Source organism: Harmonia axyridis, chromosome 7 (assembly GCF_914767665.1).
Source record: "Harmonia axyridis chromosome 7, icHarAxyr1.1, whole genome shotgun sequence".
In the NCBI taxonomy this organism is placed as follows: domain Eukaryota; kingdom Metazoa; phylum Arthropoda; class Insecta; order Coleoptera; family Coccinellidae; genus Harmonia; species Harmonia axyridis.
Window position 1 is genome coordinate 34,164,192 of NC_059507.1, and position 15,957 is coordinate 34,180,148.

General features: G+C 38.1%; 1 protein-coding gene across 2 annotated transcripts in view; it reads right to left on the reverse strand.

Annotated features, from left to right (window-relative positions):
* Positions 1–7,734: 7,734 nt before the first annotated feature.
* The window catches only part of LOC123684539 (arylsulfatase B-like), a 29,123-nt gene continuing 20,900 nt past the window's right edge, over positions 7,735–15,957 (reverse strand). For both annotated transcript variants that reach the window (XM_045623830.1, XM_045623829.1), the window contains exons 7-8: positions 10,943–11,167; positions 7,735–8,095 (exon numbers count right to left, since the gene is read on the reverse strand). In XM_045623830.1, the coding sequence (XP_045479786.1) occupies positions 7,866–8,095; positions 10,943–11,167 (455 nt within the window). In that variant the 3' untranslated portion in view covers positions 7,735–7,865. The remainder of the gene's footprint in view (positions 8,096–10,942; positions 11,168–15,957) is intronic.

Here is a 15,957-nt window from a genome sequence, read left to right on the forward strand (position 1 = left end):
TGATTCCAAGTTCGGCTTAGTTCTTGGTACAGGTACTTTTGTATCGTGTACGTGAAAGAAATGTCTCAATTTTTCTACAATACTATCGTCCATGAGTTCTTATTGAATTCCTCTCAGTTGTCACAAATTAGCACAGATTTTGATAAAACAATTTAACAATTCCTAAATCTAGTTGAAGCGTGTATCTTTTCAAGATTGAATGGCATAACATACTGAACACAAATTACTTGAGAAATGTCAGAATACATAGGCGTATAACTTTGCTTCCACCGTTTTTTCCCAAATTCGATGCTTTATAGTAAAAAATTGGTTATACATTTATGATTCAAAGTATTGTCCATCGCTGGCAACTACTTTCTCCCATCTTTCGGGCATCGTAAGAATCCCGCGTCGAAAAAACTGCTCATCTTTTGAAGCGATCCACGAATCGATCCAATGTTTCACTTGTTCCTAAGACCGGAAGTGCTGGTCAGCTAGTGTGCCATTGATCGCAACAAGTGATAGTTCGAAGATTGTCATGCTGTAAAATCACTTTATCATGTCTTCCGTTGTTTTGCGGACGTTTGTCTTTCAATGCTCAATTCAAACGCGTTAATTGCGTTCGATAACGATCGCCTATGATTGTTTCAGTGGGTTTCAACAACTCATAATACATTACGCCGAGCTGATGTTCACAAGCAAACAAACACCGTTCAACATATCCCGGCTTCAACTCGTACGGCTCCCAATTTCCTTGTTTCTAAATCATTCCTATGTCTTTCAGGCGTGTTGAAATAGCTTTTTGCGTCACTCCCAAGGATCCTGCCAATTCTTTTGGCGTTTGACACGAGTCTTGATCAAGTAATGTCCCCAATTTTGCACCACCTCTCTTCCACCGCCATGCTGGTCTTCGACATCAAAATCACCGTTCTTGAAGCGTTGAAACCACTCTCGACGCGTTCTTCCACTAAAAGCGGTCTCACCATAGGTATTTGAGAGCATTCTATTAGCCTTAGCCGCAGATTTCTTCATGCCAAAGCAGAAAGTTGAAACCTCCCGCAAATGACAAGAACTTGGCATGTTTAATCGAGAATAACTTCATGATGCAGGCACAAATCGATTAATATTTCGATGGCGTTATATTTACGAATACAATAATCAAACTCATTGAATGACATCTACAATCTATTTATTTCGACTACCACTTACCGCTAGAGCCATCTATTGCAAAACGGCAGAAGCAAAGTTTTACAACTAATATAAAAATAGTGTTGCCATTATAACCTTTATAAATTGTATCATTCCTATTGGAAAACCCTATATATTATAATAAAACCGTTCAATACTAATTTCATTAGATTCTATCTATATCTTTCGTTGGGACTATTTAACATTGCTATTTTTTCTTTTATGTGAATTAGTAATGCATAATCCAATTCGGTTTTTTCATTCACATCGGTTTCATTTTGGATTCATATTTGTCGGATAATTTTCAAAATTATACTCGAATTTAAAAATTGTTCATCAAAGTTGATGCTATTTCAATAATTATTTGTCGCATAATAATTCAATTCATTTCATTCTCGAAATATTTGAAGGCGATAATATTGCAGAAGCATAATAATATGGATGCCAAACCATGTTTTTTCAAATTTTCTATTTTGCGCTTATTTAATATTCTGAGAGCTGGAACGAATAGACCATAGTGTAAAATTCAGAGTATTTTCAATTAACGATACAAAATTAACAAATCAATACAAAATGAAATATTTATTGATCCTGAATGTTGAGAACTTCATCATGAAATCTTGCTTTTAGCAACTTCTGACTAATGTGTAGCTATGTTTAATTTCTATTATTTTCCAGATAAAGGACATACTCCATTTCCCAATCACGTTCAAGCAACAGAATCCAAATAACAGACCGAACAAATTACATATAGGAAAACCATCCAGTGTTCAGCAGGACGAGTTACACCGTAGCATGTATTCCGCTAGTTTTCATTATTCCGAAGCTGTCGTTGTGCTTCAACGAACTCTCAACAAGCAAGGAAAGGGCGCATTGAATTTAAATTTTAGGCAGTTACGAGAACGTCGAAAAAGAAAAATGTAACTTCTCCATTCTGCAATTTGTGATGACAAATTCACGTAAGTGGGATAGGGTATTATATCACGAATCAATTTTACACTGCGCAAAAGAATTAACGCACATTATGGAAATCTCAAATTTATTCTACAACTGAAGGTGTTCTCAATGATAATTATTTTTATCAGAATTATGCATGCCTATGTTATCCACTTTCAACGTTTTTCTTCAATACAGATGTTTTTACCCAGCAGGAATAGAAAAAGATGAGATTATCAGAGGTATTGGCTCCATTTTGAAATCAGTTGTTCTCGATCAATTCTAGTGATCAATAGTTTTTCTTTCGTTTGATTTTCTACACTCGATCGCTCTGCAACGCGAAACACGCAATTTGACCCAAGAGGAATGTGCCCAAGTGGTAGTTTTGCGAGAAGAAGGGTAGACATACACAAGAATTGCAGAAAAGTTTGGAGTTTCCCATACAAGTGTGTCCAGAATGTTGCAGCGATTCAGGGAGACAGGTCCGAATGTCCGAAGACCAGGACAGGGTAGACCACGGGTAACAACTGCCATTCAAGAACGTTACTTGAGAGTTTTTTCGTTGAGACAACGGTTTGCAACCGCTCGCCTCCTTCAAAATCAGCTAGATCAAACTCATGGGGTGCAAATTAGCACTCAGACAATAAGAAATCGCCTCAGAGATTATGATTTAAGGCCTCGTGTCGCGGCAAGAGGCCCAGCTCTTACCCTAGCCCATCGAAGGGCGCGTTTGGATTTTGCGAGAGAGCATATCCATTGGGAAGAGGCTGATTGGGAAAGAGTACACTGAGCATATCTTTCATGTGGACGTCTGTATACAAAGAAACGTCGATCACAATGGTAGAGGCAGAATCTAGACTCATCTGTGAAGAGAACTCTTTCCCAATCAGCCTCTTCCCAATGGATATGCTATCTCGCAAAATCCAAACGCGCCCTTCGATGGGCTGGGATAAGAGCTGGACCTCTTGCCGCGACACGAGGCCTTTAATCATATTCTCTGAGGCGATTTCTTATTGTGTGAGTGCTAATTTGCACCCCATGAGTTTACTCAAGCTGATTTTGAAGGAGGCGAGCGGTTGCAAACCGTTGTCTCAACGAAGAAACTCTCAAGTAACGTTCTTGAATGGCAGTTGTTACCCGTGGTCTACCCTGTCCTGGTCTTCGGACATTCATACCTGTCTCCCTGAATCGCTGCAACATTCTGGACACACTTTTATGGGAAACTCCAAACCTTTCTGCAATTCTTGTGTATATCCACCCTTCTTCTCGCAAAACTACCGCTTGGGCACATTCATCTTGGGTCAAATTGCGTGTTTCGCGTTGCATAGCGATCGAGTGTAGAAAATCAAACGAAAGAAAAACTATTGATCACTAGAATTGATCGAGAACAACTGATTTCAGAATGGAGCCAATACATTCAAAATCTGATAATCTCATCTTTTTTTATTCCTGCTGGGAAAAAACATCTGTATTGAAGAAAAACGTTGAAAGTGGATAACATATGCATGCATAATTCTGATAAAAATAATTATCATTGAGAACACCTTCAGTTGTAGATTAAATTTGAGATTTCCATAATGTGCGTTAATTCTTTTGCGCAGTGTATTTCAGTTAGTAATTGTCAAGAATATTATATTTTATGCGATCAAAACCTGCATTATAAAAATGTCAGTAATGGTATTTCAATAAATTTACATTGGGTTTTCAGCTTCAATCCAACAATGTAGGTTAAACTAAAAAAAAATCGGGAAATAAGCAAACTACAATAATTGCACGATCGAAACTAATGAGGGCATCCTCTAATGGTCCAGCAGCAACCCACTTCAGCTGATACAGAAACATACTGCCAGGCCGGAACAGGCAGTTTGCCGGTGTTTATAAAATTAATCGATAGTACACAATGAAAGTTCAATGGTGAAATGAATAATTCAGAACAGAAATAACGCTGATGTACGACATTTGGAGAGCCCTTCGGTTAACTGGAGTCTTTCCTTTCAAGGGGAACAATCTTCGAGCTAACCTAGACCTAAAAACACATAAATCGCTAGATGGGGAGATTTTACGGGCGCTGTTGCCGTACTTCAGATTGGAATTGAATATCGGGATATTTATGGCTGTTCTCGGTATTACGTTGTGTCATTGATAAAATTTGAATACGCAATCGGAAACGAAGATTATTTTGATATAGAAACCTAGAAGCGTGATACAGGGTGTTTCATTGGAAAACGGAAATACTTCACAGGTGCATAGGTGGCACCAAGGCGGTTCTGGAGATAGCCCATTTATTGGGTCTTACTGTCTTCGTAGCCAAGATACAGGGTGTTTTATGAATTTTACCCGTTTCTTTCTGAGGCCATATCAAAAGAAACACCCGGTATATTTTCTTCATTTTCGGCAAATATGTTCCTAATTGAGAGCCCAAACGTATCATGCAATAACCGCCTTGAAAATCCAGGTCCGGGTTAACAAAAAATTATGAATCGTTAGAATCCTCGAAACAACACCCTGTACATCGGAATTTTGAAAATCTGTTTTGATATTCGTAAGCACCACTAAAAACTAAACTGACACGTGTACTTCAAATTTTCGCGCAGACAGTTTTACTGGTCAAATTTTCAACGTAAAATTGAAGTTTTTGAGAACTTGGATACCTGAAAGTGGTTTGAAGTGACTTTTAACAATGAATTATCAAAAATATCGAATCCATAATTTTTTCAACATTATAGCTGTATACCGCCATTTCAGGTTCTATTTATTGAGAATTGAGTTGCATTAGAATGATATCGTATATTTTGAAACAATTATGAACAAAAAAACATAGTAACAAAATAATTAGAAAAATAACTACAGAAAAGGCTCGAAATGTCCTCCATTTTGATCTGAACATTTTCTTGTTCGTTTCAGAATATCTCGAACTGCTTTCCGAATCACATTTGGAGTTTTTTTTTATTTCCTGGCTAGCCTCTTCTATTTTTCTGATTAGCTGATCCCGAGTATTGATTTCAGAGGAATAAACTAACGATTTCATGTGACCCCATACATAATAATCCACGGGATTCAAATCAGGGGATCTTGAAGGCCAATTATGAGGGCCTCCCCGAGAAACGACGAGAGAGTAACTCAAAAATAAAAACTGAAATGGTATACAGCTAGATATAAAAAAAAACCAACGTGAAAATGAATTACAAAGTGAAATTGAAATAATTATGAATTCAATATTTTTGATAATTCATTGTTTAAAGTCACTTCAAACCAATTTCAGGTATCCAAGTTCTTAAAAACTTCACTTTTACGTCGAAAATTTGTGCAGTAAAACTGTCTGCGCGAAAATTTGAAGTCCACGTCTCAGTTTAGGTTTTAGTGGTGTTTCCGAAAATTGAAACAGATTTTCAAAATTCCGATGTACAGGGTGTTGTTTCGAGGATTCAAACGATTCATAATTTTTTGTTAACCCTGACCTGGATTTCCAAAGCGGTTATTGCATGATACGTTTGGGCTCTCATTTAGGAACATATTTGCCAAATATGAAGATAATATACCGGATGGTTCGTTTGATATGGCCTCAGAAAGAAACAGGCAAAATTCATAAAACACCCTGTATCTCGGCTACGAAGACAGTGAGACCCAATAAATGGGGTATTTCCAGAACCTCTTTGTGCCACCTATGCACCTGTGAAGTAATTCCGTTTCCCAATGAAACACCCCTGTATACCTTAAGAAAAATATTTTCTCAAAACTTCTCTGGTCCAGTCTAGAAAGTAGGAATTTCCCAAATCTTCATATTTTCGGACTTATCAACTCATCCTCAATAAAATGCAATGATCAACAACGTTCAGTAATGATTTGCTTAAATGTTGTCGGGCAGTTTATTCAACGTCAAATTTTCTCCTATTTTGTATACGCGCATCAATAAAGATCTGTTGAATTATTCATCAGATACGCAAGAGTAACTAATTACTCATATAACGACCCTATACTGCTGCAATATTAATGGTTTTTAGGCGAGATAACTTCGATGAATTCAACACAATTAATAGTCCTGATAATTTGGTCGACAAATTGATAACCAGGCTCGTGTTTACAGTCGAAAACAACCCTTTAGACCAAGGGTTCATAACGAGGTCAAGTCATATGGCCAGTCAATTTGATTTGGTATATCTCCTTCTGTTTCAATGGACAACGTAAACAGCATTGTCAATATTTATTTTAGATTTTCAATTTCTATTTGTTTGACGAAGAATGGACTAGTTTTCATTTTTTGTTAAGGATTAATTCTAAAAATTTAAGTGAAATGAAACAAAAATGTGGAAGAATCATTGAAATATCTCTAGAAATGAAAAGTTATGGGACTTTGAAGTTGCGCTTGAAAGAATAATTTCATAGTACGTGTAAGTGGCGTGACGTCACACACTAGACGACTGGTATTTGCAGAGTGCTTACGAATTCATTGGTGTACAATCACTTGTGCGGTTCGTGTCGTGTTTTGTTAGTTACACGATGGCTGAAATAACTTACTATATACATACATATAAATTATTTTTTTCTCTTTTCACTTTTTCCATCACTGCGAATATATCTATTTTAGGCATATTGTCACTTTGTCCTTTCACAAAGCCTTCTTCCATTATGGTGACATAAAAACAAAACTCGAGTTAAAACTACACTGTACAACTACAAACGGCGCGAGAGCCTTGGCGCGGCTAAGTATTTAAACGTAATTTATGGTGTAGCGATCACAGGCAAGTGCCGTGACGTCACAGACCAAAGACGTTCCGCGCTAAAATACGTAAATTTAAATAATCTTTTCCTCGGTCATTTATTGATGGATTTTCAAAATTTTTTCACTGATTTATCAGTTTTGCTCTATATTTTAATTCTATCGTGTCAAATATAGTATTATCAACATCACTAAACTAGTCCATTACAAGGAAATTTGTGATAATAACAGGCCAATTGAAAAGTTCCTGGTTTACCATAGTAAAACAAATTTGGAGGTAATAATAATAATAATAATATATATTCATCATCAAATAATCAATGAATATTATACCTTGCGCATCCCAGAATACCTTGCCAACTGACTGTTGAAATGATAGTGCCATGTTTTATCTATTGTCACATATCGACGCAAAATTTCCGGTTTATTTCACTTAAACAGCTTCCAACACTGCCCAGAATCATTAATACGTTGTTGCTTTTGATCGATTGTGATTGTGATAGGATTGAGTTGGACCCATAGAATTTCTTGTTCAAAAGGTCATATTTTACAACAAAGTAAAAATATGAAAAATTCAGATAAAGAAATGACAATGTTTAATTCGGGCTGTTACCTGGTCTTCTTGCAAATCCTCCCGCATTATCCAATAATGTTTATGGAGCACATAAAAATAACTAGCATATTTTGTTTCAGAAAAATAAACTTTAAGAGACAAAATTCAAACTGACGTCATAGTTAGTTCATCACGTGATAATAGATTCAAATAATTCTGGTTTTTAGAGCATCTTCTACCAATTAAACATCATAATTTTCTTGCCAAATCAATGTATATCGTTCCACGATTCCTGAAAGTCCCATTCCTAAAATAAACCTGAAAACACTAAACACCAGGCTCAATCAACAACACACTCCAAATATCTTATCCACTTTAATTCAAACATCAATAAATACAAGTCACACGTGACCTCCGCCACGCGTCTAACAGCAGTCATGAGATCTAACAAGGTTCTGTTCAAGTACCGTCGCATTTAAATAATTTAAGCAATTAAGAAGTGCACTCCACGTCTGCACAGCCGATCCAGGGATTCCAAGTATATTTGAAAAGTTTGGGATCTGCCTTCTCAATGTCGAACTCCTGTTCTAGCTGCGGCTTCAGGTCCTTGCGATACTCCACCAGGGAGCGCTTAAGCCGTCTCACCACGCTGGGGAAGTACTTGGCTAGGTCGTTCTCTTCGCACGGATCGCTCGGTATGTCGTACAGACAGACGGGATTACCTGCGGATGATTAAAATGGGGTGTGAAAGAGGCATTACGGTTTCGATCAGCTGAGGTGGCCCAATTACGGATGGTTAGAGATCAGGAGAGCGATTAGAAATGGGGTGTAGGAGGGAACTAATTGCTTTGTTCCCGGAAGGTGCCTTATTCGGGATGGTTACAGATTTAGAGGTAATTAGGATTAATTGTGGGAGAGGGATCTTGGTTTTGTTGGACTTAGGTGGTCTGATTCTGGACGCATGCAGATGAGGAGATCTTCCAAAATGTGGTTTCATTTCTCAAGTGATTTGAAGATATAGTGTTCAGAAAATCCAGTAATTATGAAAAGTTTTTTTTTATGAATTGAATGAATGTATAGCATTAATAATTTGAGCTTTGACAGTGTCCGCCGTCTAGAGCTATCCCGGAAACTATAAGACCTATTGACATGAAATTTGATACAAAAATCGGTTGTTAATCATTGGTGCTCATGCATTGATACCCCTAGCTTGAGAACACGATCCAAACATTTTTGAAGCAAAAAATAATGGAAAAAATTTAAAACACATTATCATGAAACTCAATGTATTGCTAGGACGAAACTTTATACAGGATGTCCCAAATTCGAGGCTCACTGAGAACATCTCGGGAACTATAAGACTTAAAATAAAAATTCGAAGATTCAAAATAATGAAATATCAGAAATCAGATCATAGATATCTTGATTTGTTCTCGAATTATAGGGCGTTTCTGAAAAATAACTGTTTGAAATATTTTGCTATATCTTGGTTTCTGTTCGAGATATGGAAATATTCTAAAACGTTTTTTCACTCATTTTTATCGTTTAGAAAATAAAAATAACAGATAAAATGTATAAACAAAAAGATAAAGTAAGAATAACAATAATAACAGATCACATATAACAATTATTGTTATAGGCACCCTATATTTTTTTCGTTTTGTAGCAGCAGATTGGTCAAAAAGCGTCTGGTTTTTCGAAAATGTCATATATTTCAGAGATATTGAGTTTTTGGACTTCATTCCTTTGATGGGACATCTAATAAATAATAATTGCAATTAAGTCATATATCGGGTGTCCCACTTGCAAACACCAACTCAAGCAAACACTTAAATGGAGCACCCTATCATAATGACTGGATTACAGTTATACGATGGACGTATATTATAATAATAATAATAATATAAGGTGTCCAATTTCAAGAATGTAGTCGAAAAACTCAATATTTTCGAAACGGATAACATTTTTGGAAATCCGGTGACGGGATGCTTTTCGACAATTTTGTTTATACCTGTAGTTCACAGAATGAACTATTATTAATTCTGCAGTGAAATAACTACGTTGAAAATATAAGATGTCCCTTTCAAAAAACACCAATTCTCCTCCATATCTCTAAAATGGTAATTAATTTCTATTACTGAAGAAAACGTTTTAGAATTTTTCGAATATCCCGAACAGAAACCAACATATAGCGAAATATTTGGATCAGTAATTTTACAGAAACGGCCTGTAACTCGAGAACGAATCAAGGTATCCATGATCTGCTTTCTGATATCTAATTATTTCAAAAAAGAGAGATCGGGAATCTTCAAAGAATATTTCTCTAAAACTCATAGTTATTTTTCGGAATGTCCAAATGTAGGATCCAGTTATTGTTTCCTGGAAATAATTGAGATGGTCAACAGGATGCTTGGAGACCTATTAGTTTCTTCAAGTGTCGAGGGCATGACAGTTTCAATGAATTTACAGGGAACGAATTGTTATTGTACATATAATGTAAAAAGGATGTGTAATTCTTCGAGGTGTCGAAGATATGTCATGGAGTTGTAAATCTTGAAGAGATTTACTGGGGGGGTTGGGATAGTTCGAAGACAATATGGTCGTACCAGATGTGGGACCTGTGTATCAGGTTCTAGTCTTTCGAGAATATTCGATTTCCAGGAATCCGCGAAGATCTTTGTGGGCGGTACGGCAAAATTCTTATTAGACTAGGGGATGGTACTTTTCCTAAGGGTGTGGGCAAGCCGAAAGAAGGGAGGTCGATATTCGAGACAGGGTAAGTTCCAATCGGCAGAGAGTCAGTTCAAGTTAAGTCGAAGACGAGTAAAGTTCAAGGCAAGTCTAAGACGAGTCAAGTTCGGTCGGTCAACTTAAGACGTAAGACGAAAAGACGGTCCGCACTAGATTAAGACGAGTCGAGAATGAGTTAGAGACGAGACGACCGAAAACTTGAAGTACGACGAAGACGTGATAAACGAAGACGTTTAGAGTAATCAATAAACGAGTTAAGGACGAAATTCAGTACCGTAGTGAGAAACTTGTAATTAAGACGTAATTAGGATCTTCTCAATACTGAGTTTGTACTGTATAAGTGTGGCTTTGTGAATAGATGTAAATAATTGAAAAAAGTTTAAATATTACAAACCCGAACAAAGTCACGGAGAAGAAGACGAAAGGCCAGGTAATCGAATCATACCTCTAGACGATCGATTAACCAAGCCTACACAAATACAAGTTCATACTAGTTTATTGCGGGGTATCCCAAGCTCCGAGATTTGTACCTGCTTTTCATTAAAATGACTCGATTATCAGTTTTTTCTTCATTGAATTCGCTACTGTCAATTGAAAATTAACCAATCGATAATCATCTTCAAGACAGCAGGTAATTATAAAACGTGGGCTGAATTTTGCGGTATCCTTCATTTTCGTCAACCGAACCTTCACCCTTAGGATAATCGAAATTCCCACTCCCAAATCCCAGAAAAACCGCACCTGTCGCCCGTATCACATTCCCATTTAATTCATTGAAACCGTTCCTGTGTAAAACCGGAAGGCAGGAATGTACTCACTGGATGGATCGCAGGGGTTCTTTTCGCCGTTCGGTGCACACTTCACGGTGGCCCTGTTCTTGATCCTCGCGTACTCCTCGACGTCGAGGGGCGTGTAGGAGGCCTTCCTCACGCTCTGGCCAGCAGGACTCTCGTACACGGCGTTCAGGTCGTACTGAGGTTCCTGGATGTTCTCCAGGACCGGCTCGCCCAAGTAGCCGTTGTAGGAGCCGTTGTTGCTGCTGCCTGGAAATTGAGGATGTGTTGGATTAGAATTTGGTTTATAACGGGTGTTTTTTTTCGATTTAACAGCTGTCAAGTGATTTATTCTCAGTTTGGTTTGGCAATTAATCATGAATAGACTGACGCCTGAACAACGCTTGCAAATAGTGCAATTTTATTTCGAAAATAATGGTTCTGTGCGGAATACGTATCGCGCACTACGTCCATTTTATCATCGACAAAATCGTCCATCAGAGCAGTTAACCATGGAACGTTTTCGCACCACGTTTATTATCTTATTGATAACTCGCATCCCCAGAGACGCCGTACGGTGCGTACAGAAGAAGCTATTGCTGCTGTAGAGCGTAGCATTGAGGAAGACCCGAATGAGTCTATCCTCCATCGAGCACAGGAATTGGATCTGTGTCCATTCACTTTATGGAAGATTTTGCGGAAGGATCTTGGTCTGCGTGCTTACAAAATCCAACTCGTGCAGGAATTGAAGCCAAACGATCATCAAGTAAGGCATAGATTCGTCGAATGGGCTCAAAATGAGATTGCCGTTGTTCCCGATTTTCATAAGTGAATTTTGTTTAGCGATGAAGCGCACTTCTGGTTGAATGGTTACGTCAACAAACAAAACTACCGCATTTGGAATGAAGCTAATCCTCAAGTGTATGTCGAAACACCGTTACATCTAGACTGTTTGGTGCGCTTTATGGGCTGGTGGAATCATTGGTCCGTACTTCTTCAAAAACGATGATGGCCAGAACGTCACAGTCAATGGTGATCGGTATAGAGCCATGATTACTAACTTTTTCATTCCTGAATTGAACAACCATTATGTCCAGAAGCTGTGGTTCCAACAAGACGGCGCAACATGTCACACAGCTCGTGCCACAATCGATTTATTGAAAGACACGTTTGGTGACCGCCTAATTTCACGTTTTGGACCTGTGAATTGGCCTCCAAGATCTTGTGATTTAACACCGCTAGACTACTTTCTGTGGGGCTATGTAATGTCATTGGTCTATGCGGATAAGCCACAAACCCTTGGCCATTTGGAAGACAACATTCGCCGTGTTATTGCCGATATACGGCCACAAATGTTGGAAAAAGTCATCGAAAATTGGACGTCCAGATTGGCGTGGCGGTCATATGCCAGAAATCATATTTAAAATGTAATGCCACAAGATTATCTTGCGGATAAATAAAATTCATGTCAATCGAATAATCCATCGTTGTTTTATTGCAATTTAAAGTTCTATAGCTCTGAAAAAAACACCCTTTAGTTAATAAAACAAGACTTTTGCACCTTTAAGAACTACATAGTCCTTTTACTATAGACTTATCGTTGAACTTTTTAGCAATGCAGGACGTTTTTTGATGAAATCGAAAAAACGTCGTTTGATAAATTTGACAAGGTTAAAGTTGAAAAATACGATTTCATATGAAATTGAGAAGACGGAGGGAAGTTCTTTCAAGAAGTCGCTGTAATCGAATATCCAGAAAATCCCCCACTCTATTCACCTGGACCTATGGTGCACAATAGATGAGCTTTTGTTCAATGATCCACAATAAAATCGTCGAACGGGAAATCCAGTAGGCGTGCCCCGTAGTGAATCCCAAGCCCCAAGTCTAATTAAACCCCCCTCATCGTTGACAATGGCACCGGCAGAGACCGTCGCGCGGAAGAAGAAGGACAATTTTCCTTTTCCATATGGGTTCGGCGGTTTCCAATCCGACAAGATCAGCCGGGCCGCTTTATCTAATAAGGACCCATAAGATAATCAATTTAACTTCCCGTTCTCGAGATCTTTTTCTCGAGAATCCGCAGAGAACGGTTTTAATTAACGCGGTTGAGGGAGCACAAGAAGGAGGGGGGTGAAAGGGGGGGATATCTTGCAGACGGTTTTCCAATTTGCCAGTGAATGGCGCCGTAAGTGCAGGTTAATTTCCAATACCACAAATAGTAATTTACTGTGAAATGGAAATGGTTATCTGATTTTCCCGAAAGTTGGCTTCGACAAACTAAACAGGAGGCGGTGGCGGCGGCATGATGTGGGTAACGAGGCCTGATTTAAACCTGGGCGTAAATATTTTTATCGCGTTTTCACGCATCAAGGCGCGGTTTAGGCTAAAGGGCGAATTTTACGACAAGTCGGTTTTATTTGTCGATTTATTCAATAATCTTTCCGTTTGAATCCGTGCGAGAAACTCATAAATACACTGCGCAAAAGAATTAACGCACATTATGGAAATCTCAAATTTATTCTACAACTGAAGATTTTCTCAATGATTATTATTTTTACCAGAATTATGCATGCATATTATATCCACTTTCAATTCTTCAATACAGATGTTTTTTCCCAGCAGGAATAAAAAAAGATGAGATTATCAGATTTTGAATGTATTGGCTCCATTCTGAAATCAGTTGTTCTCGATCAATTCTAGTGATCAATAGTTTTTCTTTAGTTTGATTTTCTACACTCGATCGCTATGCTACGCGAAACTCGCAATTTGACCCAAGAGGAATGTGCCCAAGCGGTAGTTTTGCGAGAAGAAGGGTGGACATACACAAGAATTGCAGAAATGTTTGGAGTTTCCCATACAAGTGTGTCCAGAATGTTGCAGCGATTCAGGGAGACAGGTATGAATGTCCGAAGGCTAGGACAGGGTAGGCCTCGGGTAACAACTGCCATTCAAGAAAATTACTAGAGAGTTTGTTCGTTGAGACAACGGTTTGCAACCGCTCGCCTCATTCAAAATCAGCTTGAGCAAACTCATGGGGTGCAAATTAGCACTCAGACAATAAGAAATCGCTTCAAATAATATGATTTAAGGCCTCGTGTCACGGCAAGAGGCCCAGCTCTTACTCCAGCCCATCGAAGGGCGCGTTTGGATTTTGCGAGAGAGCAAATCCATTGGGAAGAGGCTGATTGGGAAAGAGTTCTCTTCACAGATGAGTCTAGATTCTGCCTCTACCATTGTGATCGACGTTCCCTTGTACACAGACGTCCACATGAAAGATATGCTCAGTGGTTTTCCAATTTGCCAGTGAATGGCGCCGTAAGTGCAGGTTAATTTCCAATACCACAAATAGTAATTTACTGTGAAATGGAAATGGTTATCTGATTTTCCCGGAAGTTGGCTTCGACAAACTAAACAGGAGGCGGTGGCTTGATGTGGGTAACGAGGCCTGATTTAAACCTGGGCGTAAATATTTTTATCGCGTTTTCACGCATCGAGGCGCGGTTTAGGCTAAAGGGCGAATTTTACGACTAGTCGGTTTTATTTGTCGATTTATTCAATAATCTTTCCGTTTGAATCCGTACGAGAAACTCATAAATATGTTAGATCTTGATAGAATAAAAAAAAAAGAGCAAAGTACTGAAACCGTGAGCTTTTGAGTGCTTCTTCATTCATGCGTCAATTTCATCATTGGACACCACAAAATGTATACAGGGTGACTAGTGATGTAAGGGACAACTGCTCAGTGGAGATAGAGGACCTCAAACTGATGAGGATTGGGAGTTAGAATATCCCATAAGGATATTGGTTTCAGAGGGTGATTCATGAAAAAATGTTGAAACTACCATATATTCATTAAAATTAAAGAGATCATATATCATAGCATGGATAGTATCAACAAGTCTGAAAATAAGGATTGAGTTTGTTGAACTTGGTTTTTTGTTCCTTTAATATACATTGACAACCCCTTTCACATTTTCATCTGTTTTTTTTTGTATTGAGGTAAGAGAGAAAACAAATTGTTTTTTGAATTATTATCAGCTACATTTCTAGTTAGAAAATATTTGATAATAAATAAATAATACTTAAGCAAATAAGTGGAGAAAAATTGCAGATTACTGCTGTTCATAGGTCCCATAAAAGCTTTTTGAATTCACCACCCAGTCTGGAGTTACATCCCTAATCAAAATGGAAAACTTTTCGCTGATATTTTACAGGATTGTTACTATAGCCATTCTTTTTCCACCAAAAAATTAAAAATTGCAGGCCTGTATCGAAAAATTTCCATTTACGTGTCAAGTAGAAAATATGAGATGAAAAAATTTAAATTTGAAAAGAACAACAACTATTGAGTGAAGATCAGGTTTATATTGAACAATAACACTGATTTCGAAGTAGGTATTTCAGTCGGTTTCAACAACTCATAATACACTGCGCCGAGATGATCCCTCCAAATACTGAGCATGACCTTGGAACCGTGAAAATCCGTTTTGGCTGTCGAGGTGGAAGCATGGCCGGGATATCCCCGTAATTTTCTGCTCTTGAGATTATCGTAATTAGTCCATATTTCGTCTCCAATCACAATACGATGCAGAAATCCCTTCCGTCTTTGCCTTGCAAGCAGCCATTCACAAGCAAACAAACGTCGTTCAACATCTCTCGGCTTCAACTCGCACGGCACCCAATTTCCTTGTTTCTGAATCAATCACATGACTTACAGGCGTTTTGAAATGGCGTGTTACGTCACTTCCAATGATCTTGCCAATTCTTGTTGCGTTTGACACGAGTCTTGATCAAGTAAGGCCTCCAATGCTGCATCTTCGAAAACCTTCTCTATTCCACCGCCATGCTGGTCTTGGACGTCAAAATCGCCGTTCTTGAAGCATTGAAACCACTCTCGGCTTGTTCTTTCACTAATAGCGACCTCATTATAGGTATATGAGAACATTTGATGAGTCTCGGCCACAGATTTCTTCATATTAAAGCAAAAAAAAAGTGCTTTAATTTTGCGAACTTTTACTGCAAAATTTTCACCATTTCAGTGAATTTTTGATAATTTCAGT